The sequence below is a fragment of the Oncorhynchus nerka genome, linkage group LG15 (genome assembly GCF_034236695.1).
Source record: "Oncorhynchus nerka isolate Pitt River linkage group LG15, Oner_Uvic_2.0, whole genome shotgun sequence".
In the NCBI taxonomy this organism is placed as follows: domain Eukaryota; kingdom Metazoa; phylum Chordata; class Actinopteri; order Salmoniformes; family Salmonidae; genus Oncorhynchus; species Oncorhynchus nerka.
The window spans coordinates 2,618,784-2,637,471 of record NC_088410.1 but is presented as its reverse complement, the minus strand read 5'-3'; the positions used below and the strand labels follow the sequence as shown (position 1 = coordinate 2,637,471).

The following is an 18,688-nucleotide window of genomic DNA, read 5'->3' as shown; positions in this document are numbered from 1 at the left end:
ATTCCACCTCCTAGAGACACATTATATATATATATATTATAACACCCAGACAGATTCCACCTCCTAGAGACACATTATATATATATATATTATAACACCCAGACAGATTCCACCTCCTAGAGACACATTATATATATATATTATAACACCCAGACAGATTCCACTTCTTTGGTGAGAAAAGTGCAAATCAATCCCAGAACAACAGCAAAGGACCTTAGAGGAAACAGGTACAAAAGTATCTACAGTGGGGCAAAAAAAAAAGTATTTAGTCAGCCACCAATTGTGCAAGTTCTCCCACTTAAAAAGATGAGAGAGAGGCCTGTAATGTTCGTCATAGGTACACTTCAACTATGACGGACAAAATGAGGAAGAAAAATCCAGAAAATCACATTGTAGGATTTGAAATGAATTTATTTGCTAATTATGGTGGATAATGTGGACCAACCCAACACAACAGGGTACCAGGTCCAGAGCATGAACACCAAAAAACATACACACGTAACATATGAGTCAGACAGAGGGGTGTGGTTTATGACATACAGAGACAGAGGGGCGTGGTTTATGACATACAGAGACAGAGGGGCGTGGTTTATGACATACAGAGACAGAGGGGCGTGGTTTATGACATACAGAGACAGAGGGGCGTGGTTTATGACATACAGAGACAGAGGGGCGTGGTTTATGACGTACAGAGTCAGAGGGGCGTGGTTTATGACATACAGAGACAGAGGGGCGTGGTTTATGACATACAGAGTCAGAGGGGCGTGGTTTATGACATACAGAGACAGAGGGGCGTGGTTTATGACATACAGAGACAGAGGGGCGTGGTTTATGACATCCCGCACGAAACAAGGGCAGGTAAACGTACTTTAAATAAAGAAGCCCATTAAGCAAAACAAAAAGACACAGGTGCAACTAATAAGACAAAACAAATAGACAACGAAAAAAGGGATCGGTGGCGGCTAGTAGGCCGGTGACGACGACCGCCGAGCACCACCCGGACAGGCAGGAGAGCCAACTTCGGTGGAAGTCGTGACACACTGCAGCTAATGTAGAAGGAAAACTGTGTTCATTTGTAAATACTCTGCCAAATCATATGTAAAGAATGCAACAAAGATGCAGAATCATCTGGCCAAGTGCATGAAGTTCCCTCAGCGCTCACAACAAGCAACCTCTGACTAAAGTCCCTCTACTTCTATTCGAGGTGAAAATGAAGAATCAGACACCTTATCGATAGTCAACCAGCTCATGGTCCTCCTGGAATCAGAAGTATTTTTGACTCAATGGAGGAACATAATCAGAGAAATGCTGATGAATGTCTTGCTCGAGCTGTGTATGCAACTGGTTCACCTCTGATGCTCACAGGCAATGTGTAATGGAAGATATTTCTGAATGTTCTTCGCCCAGCATACACACCTCCAACCAGACATGCTTTATCTACTCATTTACTGGATGTAGAGTTCATCAGAGTTCAAGTGAAAGTCAAGCAAGCACAGACACAAGGGACAACAGACACACCGGTCTCTACATTGCAGATGAGCTGAAGGCAGTCATCAATGACCTTGGACCACAGAAGGTATTTACACTGGCGACAGACAATGCTGCGAACATGAAGGCTGCTTGGTCTAAAGTGGAGGAGTCCAACCCTCACATCACACCCATTGGCTGTGCTGCTCATGCATTTAATATGCTCCTCAGGGACATCATGGCACTGAAAACAATGGATACACTCTACAAGAGAGCCAAGGAAATGGTTAGGTATTTGAAGGGTCATCAAGTTATAGCAACAATCTACCTCACCAAGCGAAGTGAGAAGAATAAGAGCACCACATTGAAGCTACCCATCAACACCCGTTGGGGTGGTGTTATCATGTTTGACAGTCTCCTGGAGGGGAAGGAGTCTCTCCAAGAAATGGCCATATCACAGTCTGCCGATATGGACAACCCCATCAAGAGGATACTCCTGGATTATGTATTTTGAGAGAGTGGTAAGCAGCCTGAAACTCCTGAAACCTATAGCAGTAGCCATTGCACGGATTGAGGGAGACAATGCCATCCTGTCTGATGTTCAGACTTAGCTTGCAGATGTAAGAGAAGAAATCCGTACTGCCCTGCCCACTTCACTGTTGCTCCAAGCAGAGGAAACTACAGTTCTGAAATACCTCAAAAAGCGCAAAGACTTCTGCCTGAAGCCCAGACACGCCGCAGCATGTTGGACCCCAAGTATGCTGGCAAGAGCATCCTGTCTGGTGCAGAGACCAACAATGCCTATGGTGTCATCATACCGTGTCTCACCACCTTGGCCTGGATGAGGGCAAGGTTCTTGGCAGTCTGGCGAAGTTCACTTCCAAGGAAGGGCTTTGGGATGGAGATGCAATATGGCAGTCGTGCCAACATATCTCATCAGCCACCTGGTGGACGGGTGGATCTGAGGCCCTTTCCCCTGTTGCCTCCATCATCCTCCAAATCCCACCAACATCAGCCGCCTCAGGGTGCAACTGGTCCTTGTTTGGGAACACACACACCAAACCATACAACAGGCTGACCAATACAATGGTTGAAAAATTTGTGGCCATTCGGGCAAATTTGAGGCTTTTTGAGCCTGACAATGAGCCATCCTCAACAAGGTTGGAAAGTGACAGTGAAGATGAGGCCTTCAGAGTCTGATGTTCAAGAGGTGGACATTGAGGAGGTCCAGGGAGAAGACATGGAAGCCTGAGAGAAAAACAAACAAAGCTTTAGTTTCTAGACTATCATTTTACAGATGTATGTTGAAAATGTTTTTGGGAGATGCGATGGATCATTGGGGATCATTCCTTTGCTGTTCAGTGAAATCATTCCATGTGATTCCAAGAACACAGGATGAGATGTTACTATCCTTTGTGCAAGCACTTCCAAGAGTTCATGAACAGTGAGCCTGGTGAAATTTGGGGAGCGCATCATCAGTAGTGTACCTTTGGTTCCTTTGAGTCAACTTATTTAATAAAAAGTTAAATTCGGAACTAAATTGTTTTTATTTATTTATATTGGAAGGATTTAATCATTTGTAATTATGTTATGATATAGTAAAAGGTTTATGTTTCTGTCTCCGTATAATATATATATATAATATAACATGGTAAAAGTATCTGATGCAAAAAACATCTACATTTAAATGGTACAGTGCAAAAGTATTCATCCCCCTTGGTGTTTTTCCTATTTTTAACTGAACTACCGGTGAATACCATTCATTCCTCTGGATGACGTATCCAGGAGTTTAATATATAAACATTTAACTGAACTACTGGTGAATACCATTCATTCCTCTGGATGACGTATCCAGGAGTTTAATATATAAACTGTTGGTCCTCAGTCTCATGGTACAGCGTAAAGTATTCATCCCCCTTGGTGTTTTTCCTATTTTGTTGCATTACAACCTGGAATTTAAATGGATTTTTATTTGGATTTCATGTAAGGGACATACACAAAATAGTCCAAATTGGTGAAGTGAAATTTAAAAAATAACATGTTTTGAAATTAAAGAAATGTTAAAAAATATGGAAAAGTGGTGCATGCATATGTTATTCACCCCCAATGCTATGAAGCCCCTAAATAAGATCTGGTGCAACCAATTACCTTCAGAAGTCACATAATTAGTTAGATTGCACACAGGTGGACTTTATTTAAGTGTCACATGATCTCAGGAAATATACACCTCTTCTGAAAGGCCCCAGAGTCTAAGCAAGGGGCACCACCAAGCAAGTGACACCATGAAGACCAAGGGGCACCACCAAGCAAGCGACACCATGAAGACCAAGGGGCACCACCAAGCAAGCGACACTATGAAGACCAAGGGGCACCACCAAGCAAGCGACACCATGAAGACCAAGGAGCTCTCCAAACAGGTCAGGGACACCATGAAGACCAAGGGGCTCTCCAAACAGGTCAGGGACACCATGAAGACCAAGGGGCTCTCCAAACAGGTCAGGGACACCATGAAGACCAAGGAGCTCTCCAAACAGGTCAGGGACACCATGAAGACCAAGGGGCTCTCCAAACAGGTCAGGGACACCATGAAGACCAAGGAGCTCTCCAAACAGGTCAGGGGCACCATGAAGACCAAGGGGCTCTCCAAACAGGTCAGGGACACCATGAAGACCAAGGGGCTCTCCAAACAGGTCAGGGACACCATGAAGACCAAGGAGCTCTCCAAACAGGTCAGGGACACCATGAAGACCAAGGGGCTCTCCAAACAGGTCAGGGACACCATAAAGACCAAGGGGCACCACCAAGCAAGCAACACTATGAAGACCAAGGAGCTCTCCAAACAGGTCAGGGACAAAGTTGTGGATAGGAACAGAATAAGGTTGGTTTATAAAAAATATACAAAACTTTGAACATCCCACGGAGCACCATTAAATCCATTATTGTGAAAAGGAAAGGGTATGGCACCACAACAAACCCGCCAAGAGAGGGCCGCCCATCAAAACTCATGGACCAGGCAAGGAGGACATTAATCAGAGAGGCAACAACGAGACCAAAGATAACCCTGAAGGAGCTGCAAAGCTCCACAGCGGAGACTGGAGTATCTGTCCATAGGACCACTTTAAGCCGTACACTCCACAGAGCTGGGCTTTACGGAAGAGTGGCCAGAAAAAAGCCATTGCTTAAAGAAGAAAATAAGCAAACACTTTTGGAGTTCACCAAAAGGCATATGGGAGACTCCCCAAATATATGGAAGAAGGTACTCTGGTCAGATGAGACTAAAATTGTGCTTTTTGGCCATCAAGGAAAATGTTATGTCTGGCGCAAACCCGACACCTCTCATCACCCCAAGACTACCATCCCCACAGTGAAGCATAGTGGTGGCAGCATCATGCTGATGTTTTTCATCGGCAGGGTCTGGGAAACTGGTCAGGATTGAAGGAATGATGGATGGCGCTAAATACAGGGTAATTCTTGGGGGAACCCTGTTTCAGTCTTCCAGAGATTTGAGACTGGGACGGAGGTTCACCTTCCAGCAGGACAATGACCCTAAGCATACTGCTAAAGCAACAATTGAGTGGTTTAAGGGGAAACATTTACATGTCTTCGAATGGCCTAGTCAAAGCCCAGACCTCAATCCAATTGAGAATCTGTGGTATGACTTAAAGATTGCTGTACACCATCTGAACCCATCCAACTTGAAGGAGCTGGAGCAGTTTTGCCTTGAAGAATGCAAAAAAATCCCAGTGGCTAGATGTGCCAAGCTTATAGAGACATACCCCAAGAGACTTGCAGCTGTAATTGCTGCAAAAGTTGGCTCTACAAAGTACTGACTTTGGGGGGGTGAATAGTTATGCCCGCTCAAGTTTTATTTTTTGTCTTATTTCTTGTTTGTTTCACAATAAAAAATATTTTGCATCTTCAAAGTGGTAGGCGAGTTGTGTAACTCAAATGATACAACCCCCCCCCCCAAAAAAATCTATTTTAATTCCAGGTTGTAAGGCAACAAAATAGGAAAAATGCCAAGGGGGTGAATACTTTCGCAGAGCCACTGTAACGGTTGTCTTCGTCGTCTGACGACGAGTATGAAATGTCGGACCAATGCTTAGCGCGGTATGTGTTCATGATGTTTTATTACTGAACACTAAAATACAAAATAACAACGGGAAAAAAACGAAACAGTCCTGAAAGGTGCAGAAAACACTAAACAGTCCTGAAAGGTGCAGAAAACACTAGACAGTCCTGAAAGGTGCAGAAAACACTAAACAGTCCTGAAAGGTGCAGAAAACACTAGACAGTCCTGAAAGGTGCAGAAAACACTAAACAGTCCTGAAAGGTGCAGAAAACACTAAACAGTCCTGAAAGGTGGGTAAAACACTAAACAGTCCTGAAAGGGAAAACACTAAACAGTCCTGAAAGGTGCAGAAAACACTAAACAGTCCTGAAAGGTGCAGAAAACACTAGACAGTCCTGAAAGGTACAGAAAACACTAGACAGTCCTGAAAGGTGCAGAAAACACTAAACAGTCCTGAAAGGTAAAACACTAGACAGTCCTGAAAGGTAAAACACTAAACAGTCCTGAAAGGTGCAGAAAACACTAGACAGTCCTGAAAGGTAAAACACTAAACAGTCCTGTAAGGTGCAGAAAACACTAGACAGTCCTGAAAGGTGCAGAAAACACTAGACAGTCCTGAAAGGTGCAGAAAACACTAGACAGTCCTGAAAGGTGCAGAAAACACTAAACAGTCCTGTAAGGTGCAGAAAACACTAAACAGTCCTAAAAGCTGCAGAAAACACTAGACAGTCCTGAAAGCTGCAGAAAACACTAGACAGTCCTGAAAGGTGCAGAAAACACTAGACAGTCCTGAAAGCTGCAGAAAACACTAGACAGTCCTGAAAGGTGCAGAAAACACTAGACAGTCCTGAAAGCTGCAGAAAACACTAAACAGTCCTGAAAGGTGCAGAAAACACTAGACAGTCCTGAAAGCTGCAGAAAACACTAGACAGTCCTGAAAGGTGCAGAAAACACTAAACAGTCCTGAAAGGTGCAGAAAACACTAAACAGTCCTGAAAGGTGCAGAAAACACTAAACAGTCCTGAAAGGTGCAGAAAACACTAAACAGTCCTGAAAGGTGCAGAAAACACTAGACAGTCCTGAAAGGTGCAGAAAACACTAAACAGTCCTGAAAGGTGCAGAAAACACTAAACAGAAAATAAACACCCACAAAACACAGGTGGGAAAAGGCTACCTAAGTATGATTCTCAGTCAGAGACAACGAACGACACCTGCCTCTGATTGAGAACCATAGTAGGCCAAACACAGGGAAATATAACATAGACAACCCACCCCAGCTCACGCCCTGACCAACCTAACACAAAGACATAAAAAATAACATAGACAACCCAGCTCACGCCCTGACCAACCTAACACAAAGACATAAAAAAGAACATAGACAACCCAACTCACGCCCTGACCAACAAACACAAAGACATAAAAAATAACATAGACAACCCACCCCAGCTCATGCCCTGACCAACCTAACACAAAGACATAAAAAAGAACATAGACAACCCAACTCACGCCCTGACCAACAAACACAAAGACATAAAAAATAACATAGACAACCCACCCCAGCTCATGCCCTGACCAACCTAACACAAAGACATAAAAAGAACATAGACAACCCAACTCACGCCCTGACCAACCTAACACAAAGACATAAAAAGAACATAGACAACCCACCCCAACTCACGCCCTGACCAACCTAACACAAAGACATAAAAAGAACCTAGACAACCCACCCCAGCTCACGCCTGACCAACAAACACAAAGACATAAAAAGAACATAGACAACCCAACCCAACTCATGCCCTGACCAACCTAACACAAAGACATAAAAAAGAACATAGACAACCCAACCCAACTCATGTCCTGACCAACCTAACACAAAGACATAACGAAGAACATAGACAACCCAACTCACGCCCTGACCAACCTAACACAAAGACATAACGAAGAACATAGACAACCCAACTCACGCCCTCACCAACCTAACACAAAGACATAACGAAGAACATAGACAACCCAACTCACGCCCTGACCAACCTAACACAAAGACATAAAAAAGAACATAGACAACCCACCCCAGCTCATGCCCTGACCAACCTAACACAAAGACATAAAAAAGAACATAGACAACCCACCCCAACTCACGCCCTGACCAACCTAACACAAAGACATAAAAAAGAACATAGACAACCCACCCCAACTCACACCCTGACCAACCTAACACAAAGACATAACGAAGAACATAGACAACCCAACTCACGCCCTGACCAACCTAACACAAAGACATAACGAAGAACATAGACAACCCACCCCAACTCACACCCTGACCAACCTAACACAAAGACATAAAAAAGAGGTCAGAACGTGACAGCCACTGTATTAATATACATTTGCATATATTTCCGCTAATTCCCATATATTCCCACGGAAAGTTTCCACCTCTGAATATTCCCCAATATGCCCTAGTTGTGTGCCTTTCCATATCATGTCCAATCAATTGAAATGACCACAGGTGGACTCCAATCAAGTTGTAGAAACTTCTCAAGGATGATCAATGGAAACAGAATGCATCTGAGCTCAATTTCGAAGTATCATCGCAAAGGGTTCTGAATAATTATGTAAATAAGATATTTCAGTTTTTTATTTGTAATAAATTTGCATAAAAAATAAAAAACTGTTTTTGCTTTGTCATTTTGGGGTTTTGCGTTTAGATTGCTAATGATTTTTATTTATTTAATCAATTTTAAGAATAAGGCTGTAACGTAACAAAATGTGGAACAAGTGAAGAGGTCTGAATACTTTCTGAAGACACTGTATATCGAGGCTCTTGGTGGTAAAACAGGTTGTTGGACTCTTCAAGGTGTCGAAAGCTGCCCCATGAATGCTTCCCACAGTTGTGTCCATTTGTCTGGATGTCCTTTTGGTGTCGGACCATTCTTGATAAACTGTTGAGTTTTAAAAACCCTGCAGCGCTGCAGTTCTTGACACGAACCGGTGTGCTTCGTACCTACTACCATACCCCGTTAAAAGACACTGAAGTATTGTGTCTTGCCCATTCACCCTCTGACATACACAATCCATGTCTCAGTTGTCTCAAGGCTTAAAAATCCTTCTTTAACCTGTTTCCTCCTCTTCATCTACACTGATAATATTGGTGGTAGAACAGGTTGTAAATGATATTGGTGGTAAAACAGGTTGTAATTGATATTGGTGGTAAAACAGGTTGTAATTGATATTGGTGGTAGAACAGGTTGTAAATGATATTGGTGGTAGAACAGGTTGTAATTGATATTGGTGGTAAAACAGGTTGTAATTGATATTGGTGGTAGAACAGGTTGTAATTGATATAAACAGGTTGTAATTGATATTGATGGTAAAACAGGTTGTAATTGATATTGATGGTAGAACAGGTTGTAATTGATATTGGTGGTAAAACAGGTTGTAATTGATATTGGTGGTAGAACAGGTTGTAATTGATATTGGTGGTAGAACAGGTTGTAATTGATATAAACAGGTTGTAATTGATATTGGTGGTAGTACAGGTTGTAATTGATATTGATATAAAACAGGTTGTAAATGATATTGGTGGTAGAACAGGTTGTAATTGATATTGATATAAAACAGGTTGTAATTGATATTGGTGGTAGTACAGGTTGTAATTGATATTGATATAAAACAGGTTGTAATTGATATAAAACAGGTTGTAATTGATATAAAACAGGTTGTAATTGATATTGATATAAAACAGGTTGTAATTGATATTGATGGTAGAACAGGTTGTAAATGATATTGGTGGTAGAACAGGTTGTAATTGATATTGATGGTAGAACAGGTTGTAAATGATATTGGTGGTAGAACAGGTTGTAATTGATATTGGTGGTAGAACAGGTTGTAATTGATATTGGTGGTAGAACAGGTTGTAATTGATATTGATATAAAACAGGTTGTAATTGATATAAAACAGGTTGTAATTGATATTGGTGGTAGAACAGGTTGTAATTGATATTGGTGGTAGAACAGGTTGTAATTGATATTGATGGTAGAACAGGTTGTAATTGATATTGATGGTAGAACAGGTTGTAATTGATATAGAACAGGTTGTAATTGATATTGATATAAAACAGGTTGTAATTGATATAGAACAGGTTGTAATTGATATAAAACAGGTTGTAATTGATATTGATGGTAAAACAGGTTGTAATTGATATAAAACAGGTTGTAATTGATATTGATGGTAGAACAGGTTGTAATTGATATAAAACAGGTTGTAATTGATATTGATATAAAACAGGTTGTAATTGATATTGGTGGTAGAACAGGTTGTAATTGATATTGATGGTAGAACAGGTTGTAATTGATATTGGTGGTAGAACAGGTTGTAATTGATATTGGTGGTAGAACAGGTTGTAATTGATATAAAACAGGTTGTAATTGATATTGATATAAAACAGGTTGTAATAGATATTGATGGTAAAAACAGGTTGTAATTGATATTGGTGGTAGAACAGGTTGTAATTGATATTGATGGTAGAACAGGTTGTAATTGATATTGATATAAAACAGGTTGTAATTGATATAAAACAGGTTGTAATTGATATTGATATAAAACAGGTTGTAATTGATATTGATGGTAGAACAGGTTGTAATTGATATTGGTGGTAGAACAGGTTGTAATTGATATTGGTGGTAGAACAGGTTGTAATTGATATTGATATAAAACAGGTTGTAATTGATGTAAAACAGGTTGTAATTGATATTGATATAAAACAGGTTGTAATTGATATAAAACAGGTTGTAATTGATATTGGTGGTAGAACAGGTTGTAATTGATATATAACAGGTTGTAATTGATATAAAACAGGTTGTAATTGATATTGATGCTAAAACAGGTTGTAATTGATATTGGTGGTAGAACAGGTTGTAATTGATATTGGTGGTAGAACAGGTTGTAAATGATATTGGTGGTAGAACAGGTTGTAATTGATATTGGTGGTAGAACAGGTTGTAATTGATATTGGTGGTAGAACAGGTTGTAATTGATATTGGTGGTAGAACAGGTTGTAATTGATATTGGTGGTAGAACAGGTTGTAATTGATATTGGTGGTAGAACAGGTTGTAATTGATATTGATATAAAACAGGTTATAATTGATATTGGTGGTAGAACAGGTTGTAATTGATATTGGTGGTAGAACAGGTTGTAATTGATATTGGTGGTAGAACAGGTTGTAATTGATATTGGTGGTAGAACAGGTTGTAATTGATATAGAACAGGTTGTAATTGATATTGATATAAAACAGGTTGTAATTGATATAAAACAGGTTGTAATTGATATTGATGGTAGAACAGGTTGTAATTGATATTGATGGTAGAACAGGTTGTAATTGATATAAAACAGGTTGTAATTGATATTGATATAAAACAGGTTGTAATTGATATTGGTGGTAGAACAGGTTGTAATTGATATTGATGGTAGAACAGGTTGTAATTGATATTGGTGGTAGAACAGGTTGTAATTGATATTGATGGTAGAACAGGTTGTAATTGATATTGATATAAAACAGGTTGTAATTGATATAAAACAGGTTGTAATTGATATAAAACCGGTTGTAATTTATATAAAACAGGTTGTAATTGATATTGATGGTAGAACAGGTTGTAATTGATATTGGTGGTAGAACAGGTTGTAATTGATATTGGTGGTAGAACAGGTTGTAATTGATATTGGTGGTAGAACAGGTTGTAATTGATATTGATGGTAGAACAGGTTGTAATTGATATTGGTGGTAGAACAGGTTGTAATTGATATTGGTGGTAGAACAGGTTGTAATTGATATTGGTGGTAGAACAGGTTGTAATTGATATTGGTGGTAGAACAGGTTGTAATTGATATAAAACAGGTTGTAATTGATATTGATGGTAGAACAGGTTGTAATTGATATTGGTGGTAGAACAGGTTGTAATTGATATTGGTGGTAGAACAGGTTGTAATTGATATTGATATAAAACAGGTTGTAATTGATATTGGTGGTAGAACAGGTTGTAATTGATATTGATGGTAAAACAGGTTGTAATTGATATAAAACAGGTTGTAATTGATATTGATATAAAACAGGTTGTAATTGATATTGGTGGTAGAACAGGTTGTAATTGATATTGATATAAAACAGGTTGTAATTGATATAAAACAGGTTGTAATTGATATAAAACAGGTTGTAATTGATATTGATGGTAGATCAGGTTGTAATTGATATAAAACAGGTTGCAATTGATATAAAACAGGTTGTAATTGATATTGATGGTAGAACAGGTTGTAATTGATATTGATGGTAGAACAGGTTGTAATTGATATTGGTGGTAGAACAGGTTGTAATTGATATTGGTGGTAGAACAGGTTGTAATTGATATTGATATAAAACAGGTTGTAATTGATATTGGTATAAAACAGGTTGTAATTGATATTGGTGGTAGAACAGGTTGTAATTGATATTGATGGTAGAACAGGTTGTAATTGATATTGGTGGTAGAACAGGTTGTAATTGATATTGGTGGTAGAACAGGTTGTAATTGATATAAAACAGGTTGTAATTGATATTGATATAAAACAGGTTGTAATAGATATTGATGGTAAAAACAGGTTGTAATTGATATTGATATAAAACAGGTTGTAATTGATATAAAACAGGTTGTAATTGATATAAAACCGGTTGTAATTTATATAAAACAGGTTGTAATTGATATTGATGGTAGAACAGGTTGTAATTGATATTGGTGGTAGAACAGGTTGTAATTGATATTGGTGGTAGAACAGGTTGTAATTGATATTGGTGGTAGAACAGGTTGTAATTGATATTGATGGTAGAACAGGTTGTAATTGATATTGGTGGTAGAACAGGTTGTAATTGATATTGGTGGTAGAACAGGTTGTAATTGATATTGATATAAAACAGGTTGTAATTGATATTGGTGGTAGAACAGGTTGTAATTGATATTGGTGGTAAAACAGGTTGTAATTGATATTGGTGGTAGAACAGGTTGTAATTGATATTGGTGGTAGAACAGGTTGTAATTGATATAAAACAGGTTGTAATTGATATTGATGGTAGAACAGGTTGTAATTGATATTGATATAAAACAGGTTGTAATTGATATTGATGGTAGAACAGGTTGTAATTGATATTGGTGGTAGAACAGGTTGTAATTGATATTGGTGGTAGAACAGGTTGTAATTGATATAAAACAGGTTGTAATTGATATTGGTGGTAGAACAGGTTGTAATTGATATTGATGGTAGAACAGGTTGTAATTGATATAAAACAGGTTGTAATTGATATTGATATAAAACAGGTTGTAATTGATATTGGTGGTAGAACAGGTTGTAATTGATATTGATATAAAACAGGTTGTAATTGATATAAAACAGGTTGTAATTGATATAAAACCGGTTGTAATTTATATAAAACAGGTTGTAATTGATATTGATGGTAGAACAGGTTGTAATTGATATTGGTGGTAGAACAGGTTGTAATTGATATTGGTGGTAGAACAGGTTGTAATTGATATTGGTGGTAGAACAGGTTGTAATTGATATTGATGGTAGAACAGGTTGTAATTGATATTGGTGGTAGAACAGGTTGTAATTGATATTGGTGGTAGAACAGGTTGTAATTGATATTGATATAAAACAGGTTGTAATTGATATTGGTGGTAGAACAGGTTGTAATTGATATTGGTGGTAAAACAGGTTGTAATTGATATTGGTGGTAGAACAGGTTGTAATTGATATAAAACAGGTTGTAATTGATATTGATGGTAGAACAGGTTGTAATTGATATTGATATAAAACAGGTTGTAATTGATATTGATGGTAGAACAGGTTGTAATTGATATTGATATAAAACAGGTTGTAATTGATATTGATGGTAGAACAGGTTGTAATTGATATTGGTGGTAGAACAGGTTGTAATTGATATTGGTGGTAGAACAGGTTGTAATTGATATAAAACAGGTTGTAATTGATATTGGTGGTAGAACAGGTTGTAATTGATATTGGTGGTAGAACAGGTTGTAATTGATATTGATATAAAACAGGTTGTAATTGATATAAAACAGGTTGTAATTGATATTGGTATAAACCAGGTTGTAATTGATATTGGTGGTAGAACAGGTTGTAATTGATATTGATGGTAGAACAGGTTATAATTGATATTGGTGGTAGAACAGGTTGTAATTGATATTGGTGGTAGAACAGGTTGTAATTGATATTGGTGGTAGAACAGGTTGTAATTGATATAAAACAGGTTGTAATTGATATTGGTGGTAGAACAGGTTGTAATTGATATAAAACAGGTTGTAATTGATATTGATGGTAGAACAGGTTGTAATTGATATTTATATAAAACAGGTGGTATTTCATATTGGTATATAATATATATATATATATATATTGGTGTCTATATAAATAATGAGGGTAAAAAGTGTCACAATAAGTTCTAGCCACATTCTATTTTACAGACAAAACAGTTGCAGAGGTTTATTTATTCAAATCCCTTCTGTTGCAAACCAAATGCTGCACTAGAAGCACGGGGGAATTATGTCTAGATTTTTCTGTCCAGTGGAGATTAGTTTATAAATTGCCTGGCTGGGCTGTGGGACAGTGGAGATTAGTTTATAAATTGCCTGGCAGGGCTGTGGGACAGTGGAGATGAGTTTATAAATTGCCTGGCTAGGCTGTGGGACAGTGGATATGAGTTTATAAATTGCCTGGCTGGGCTGTGTGACAGTGGAGATTAGTTTATAAATTGCCTGGCTGGGCTGTGGGACAGTGGATATGAGTTTATAAATTGCCTGGCTGGGCTGTGTGACAGTGGAGATTAGTTTATAAATTGCCTGGCTGGGCTGTGGGACAGTGGAGATTAGTTTATAAATTGCCTGGCTAGGCTGTGGGACAGTGGATATGAGTTTATAAATTGCCTGGCTGGGCTGTGTGACAGTGGAGATTAGTTTATAAATTGCCTGGCTAGGCTGTGGGACAGTGGATATGAGTTTATAAATTGCCTGGCTGGGCTGTGTGACAGTGGAGATGAGTTTATAAATTGCCTGGCTGGGCTGTGGGACAGTGGAGATTAGTTTATAAATTGCCTGGCTGGGCTGTGGGACAGTGGATATGAGTTTATAAATTGCCTGGCAGAGCTGTGGGACAGTGGAGATTAGTTTATAAATTGCCTGGCTGGGCTGTGGGACAGTGGATATGAGTTTATAAATTGCCTGGCAGAGCTGTGGGACAGTGGATGTGTAGGGATAATTCAAATGGAACTGTTAACAGGCATTTCCATTAATTATCTTGAATAACTAAAGCAATCAACCAATCAGCATCCAGGATTCAAATTTGCTATTTTATAATGAGCGATCTAGTCTGGATTAAACCTCAATTTTAAAGTTTTATCATGTGGAGCTTTAATTTAGATCTCTCTGTTTAACCAAATACTCTGTTTGATCTTTGGCAGGAGAGAGACCAGACTCTCACTCTGACAGCGGGAAGAGTCCTTCAGGGGAACCAGACTCAGAGACGCCCAAACCAGCGAGACGACACCACTGGTCCCAGTGTAAAAAGAGTTTTAAGTGGTTATGGAAGCTGAAAAGTCACGATAGAACAGACACAGGAGGGAAGTCTTCACAATGTTCCCAGTGTGGAAAGAGTTTTACCCGGTTAGGGAACCTGAAAAGGCACGAGAGAATACACACAGGAGAGAAACCTTTCCAATGTGCCCAATGTGGAAAGAGTTTTACCCGGTTAGGGAGCCTGAATGAACATAAAATAATACACACAGGAGAGAAACCTTTCCAATGCTCCCGGTGTGGAAAGGGCTTTAGGTGGTTAGGGAACCTGAAAAAGCATGAAAGAACACACACAGGAGAGAAACCTTTCCAATGCTCCCAGTGTGGAAAGAGTTTTCCACAGTTAGGGAGCTTGAAGGAGCATGAAAGGACACACACAGGGGAGACATCTTACCATTGCTCCCTGTGTGGAAAGGATTTTACCAAGCTAAGGAACCTAATAAAACATACAGAATTACACACAGGAGAGAAGCCTTTCCAATGCTCCCAGTGTGGGAAGGGTTTTACACGGCTAGGGAACCTGAAGGACCATAAAAGAGTACACACAGGAGAGAAGCCTTTCCAATGTTCACAGTGTGGAAAGAATTTTACGTGGTTAGGAAACCTGAAAAAGCACGAGAGAACACACACAGGAGAGAAACCGTTCCAATGCTCCAAGTGTGGAAATAGTTTTAAAAGGTTAGGGAGCCTGAAGGAGCATGAAAGAACACACACATGGGAGACAGCTTACCATTGCTCTATGTGTGGAAAGAATTTTACCAAGTTAGGGAACCTAAACAAACATGAAAAATTACACACAGGAAAGAAGACTTTCCAATGCACCCAGTGTGGGAAGGGTTTTACACGATTAGGGAATCTGAAGGACCATAAAAGAACACACACAAGAGAGAAGCCTTTCCAATGTTCCCAGTGTGGAAAGGGTTTTACCCAGATAGGGAACCTGAAAAGGCACGAGAAAATACACACAGGAGAAAAATCTTTCCATTGTCCGCAGTGTGGAAAGGATTTTACCCAGTTAGTGAACCTGAAAAGGCACGAGAGAACACACACAGTTTTAACAACGACCCCAGGAGTCGGAAACAGTTCGAAGAACAGAACGGAAAACCGAACAAAAAAAATGAAGAAACAGAAACCGAACCGGGAAAGAAAATGATCTCTACAGTTTTGAAACAATAACCTTTATTTTAAAAGTAAAATATTAATAACGTTCTTTTACAGTAACTAGACTTTAAAAAGTTAATATTCTGTTAACTCATCGACATAATGTTGAGACATACTATACTATTTGTGGCTAAAGCATAAATTGACACTTCAAAAACACTCAAACTTGTATCTCAAACAGACTGTTTAAAAAAATACTATTTCCTCATAGAACATGTTACCTCCCTGCGGAGGATGAGCTGGCCATTCTGTGGTTGGGATACGACCCACACTATTCTGTGGTTGGGGTACGCCCACACCATTCTGTTGTTGGGGTACGCCCACACCATTCTGTTGTTGGGGTACGACCCACACTATTCTGTGGTTGGGATACGACCCACACTATTCTGTTGTTGGGGTACGACCCACACCATTCTGTTGTTGAGGTACGACCCACACCATTCTGTTGTTGGGGTACGACCCACACTATTCTGTTGTTGGGGTACGCCCACACCATTCTGTTGTTGGGGTACGACCCACACTATTCTGTTGTTGGGGTACGACCCACACCATTCTGTTGTTGGGGTACGACCCACACTATTCTGTGGTTGGGATACGACCCACACTATTCTGTTGTTGGGGTACGACCCACACTATTCTGTTGTTGGGGTACGACCCACACTATTCTGTGGTTGGGATACGACCCACACTATTCTGTTGTTGGGGTACGACCCACACTATTCTGTGGTTGGGATACGACCCACACTATTCTGTTGTTGGGATACGACCCACACTATTCTGTGGTTGGGATACGACCCACACTATTCTGTTGTTGGGGTACGACCCACACCATTCTGTTGTTGGGGTACGACCCACACTATTCTGTTGTTGGGGTACGACCCACACTATTCTGTTGTTGGGGTATGACCCACACTATTCTGTTGTTGGGATACGACCCACACCATTCTGTTGTTGGGGTACGACCCACACCATTCTGTTGTTGGGGTACGACCCACACCATTCTGTTGTTGGGGTATGCCCACACCATTCTGTTGTTGGGGTACGACCCACACTATTCTGTTGTTGGGGTACGCCCACACCATTCTGTTGTTGGGGTACGACCCACACTATTCTGTTGTTGGGGTACGCCCACACCATTCCAACACAGAAAAGATGCTTTTAACATATTTATTAAAGAAAAGATTGGAAGGAAAGTATTTATCAGTAATTATAAGTAATTATAAGTCATATTTCATAGAAATCTAGAAACACTGGGAACTTACTTTAATTAAGTTCCAGGCAGTTACAGGGCCTCTCGAGTGGCGCAGCGGTCTCAAGGCATCGCAGTGCGAGCTGTGCGCCAGAGATCCTGGTTCTAGTCCAGGTTCTGTCTCAGTGGTAGCTGTGTCAATAGAGATCCTTGTTCTAGTCCAGGTTCTGTCTCAGTGCTAGCTGTGCCACTAGAGATCCTGGTTCTAGTCCAGGTTCTGTCTCAGTGCAGGTTCTGTCTCTGTCTCAGTTCTGTCTCAGTAGAGATCCTGGTTCTAGTCCAGGTTCTGTCCCAGTGCTAGCTGTGTCACTAGAGATCCTGGTTCTAGTCCAGGCTCTGTCTCAATGCTAGCTGTGTCACTAGAGATCCTGGTTCTAGTCCAGGCTCTGTCTCAGTGGTAGCTGTGTCACTAGAGATCCGGGTTCTAGTCCAGGCGTGCCACTAGAGATCCTGGTTCTAGTCCAGGTTCTGCCTCAGTGCTAGCTCTGTCACTAGAGATCCTGGTTCTCGTCCAGGCTCTGTCTCAGTGGTAGCTGTGTCACTAGAGATCCTGGTTCTAGACCAGGCGTGCCACTAGAGATCCTGGTTCCAGTCCAGTTTCTGTCTCATTGCGAGCTCTGTCACTAGAGATCCTGGTTCTAGTCCAGGTTCTGCCTCAGTGCTAGCTCTGTCACTAGAGATCCTGGTTCTAGTCCAGGTTCTGTCTCAGTGCTAGCTGTGCCATTAGAGATCCTGGTTCTAGTCCAGGTTATGTCTCAGTGCTAGCTGTGTCACTAGAGATCCTGCTTCTAGTCCAGGTTCTGTCTCAGTGCTAGCTGTGTCACTAAATATCCTGGTTCTAGTCCAGGTTCTGCCTCAGTGCTAGCTCTGTCACTAGAGATCCTGGTTCTAGTCCAGGTTCTGCCTCAGTGCTAGCTCTGTCACTAGAGATCCTGGTTCTAGTCCAGGTTCTGTCTCAGTGCTAGCTGTGTCACTAAAGATCCTGGTTCTAGTCCAGGCTCGCATTCGTCCACGACCGGGACAACAATGAGGTGGTGCACAATTGGCCCAGCATCGTCCGGGTTAGGGGAGGGTTTGGCCCAGCATCGTCCAGGTTAGGGGAGGGTTTGGCTCAGCATCGTCCGGGT

General features: G+C 40.4%; 1 protein-coding gene across 1 annotated transcript in view; it reads left to right on the top strand.

Moving 5' to 3' along the window:
• The window catches only part of LOC135559953 (gastrula zinc finger protein XlCGF57.1-like), a 32,154-nt gene extending 14,535 nt beyond the window's left edge, over positions 1 to 17,619 (top strand). Inside the window, exon 2 of the mRNA XM_065000850.1 lies at positions 15,040 to 17,619. Coding sequence (XP_064856922.1) covers positions 15,040 to 16,304 — 1,265 coding nt within the window. The 3' untranslated portion in view covers positions 16,305 to 17,619. The remainder of the gene's footprint in view (positions 1 to 15,039) is intronic.
• The last annotated feature ends 1,069 nt before the right edge of the window (positions 17,620 to 18,688 follow it).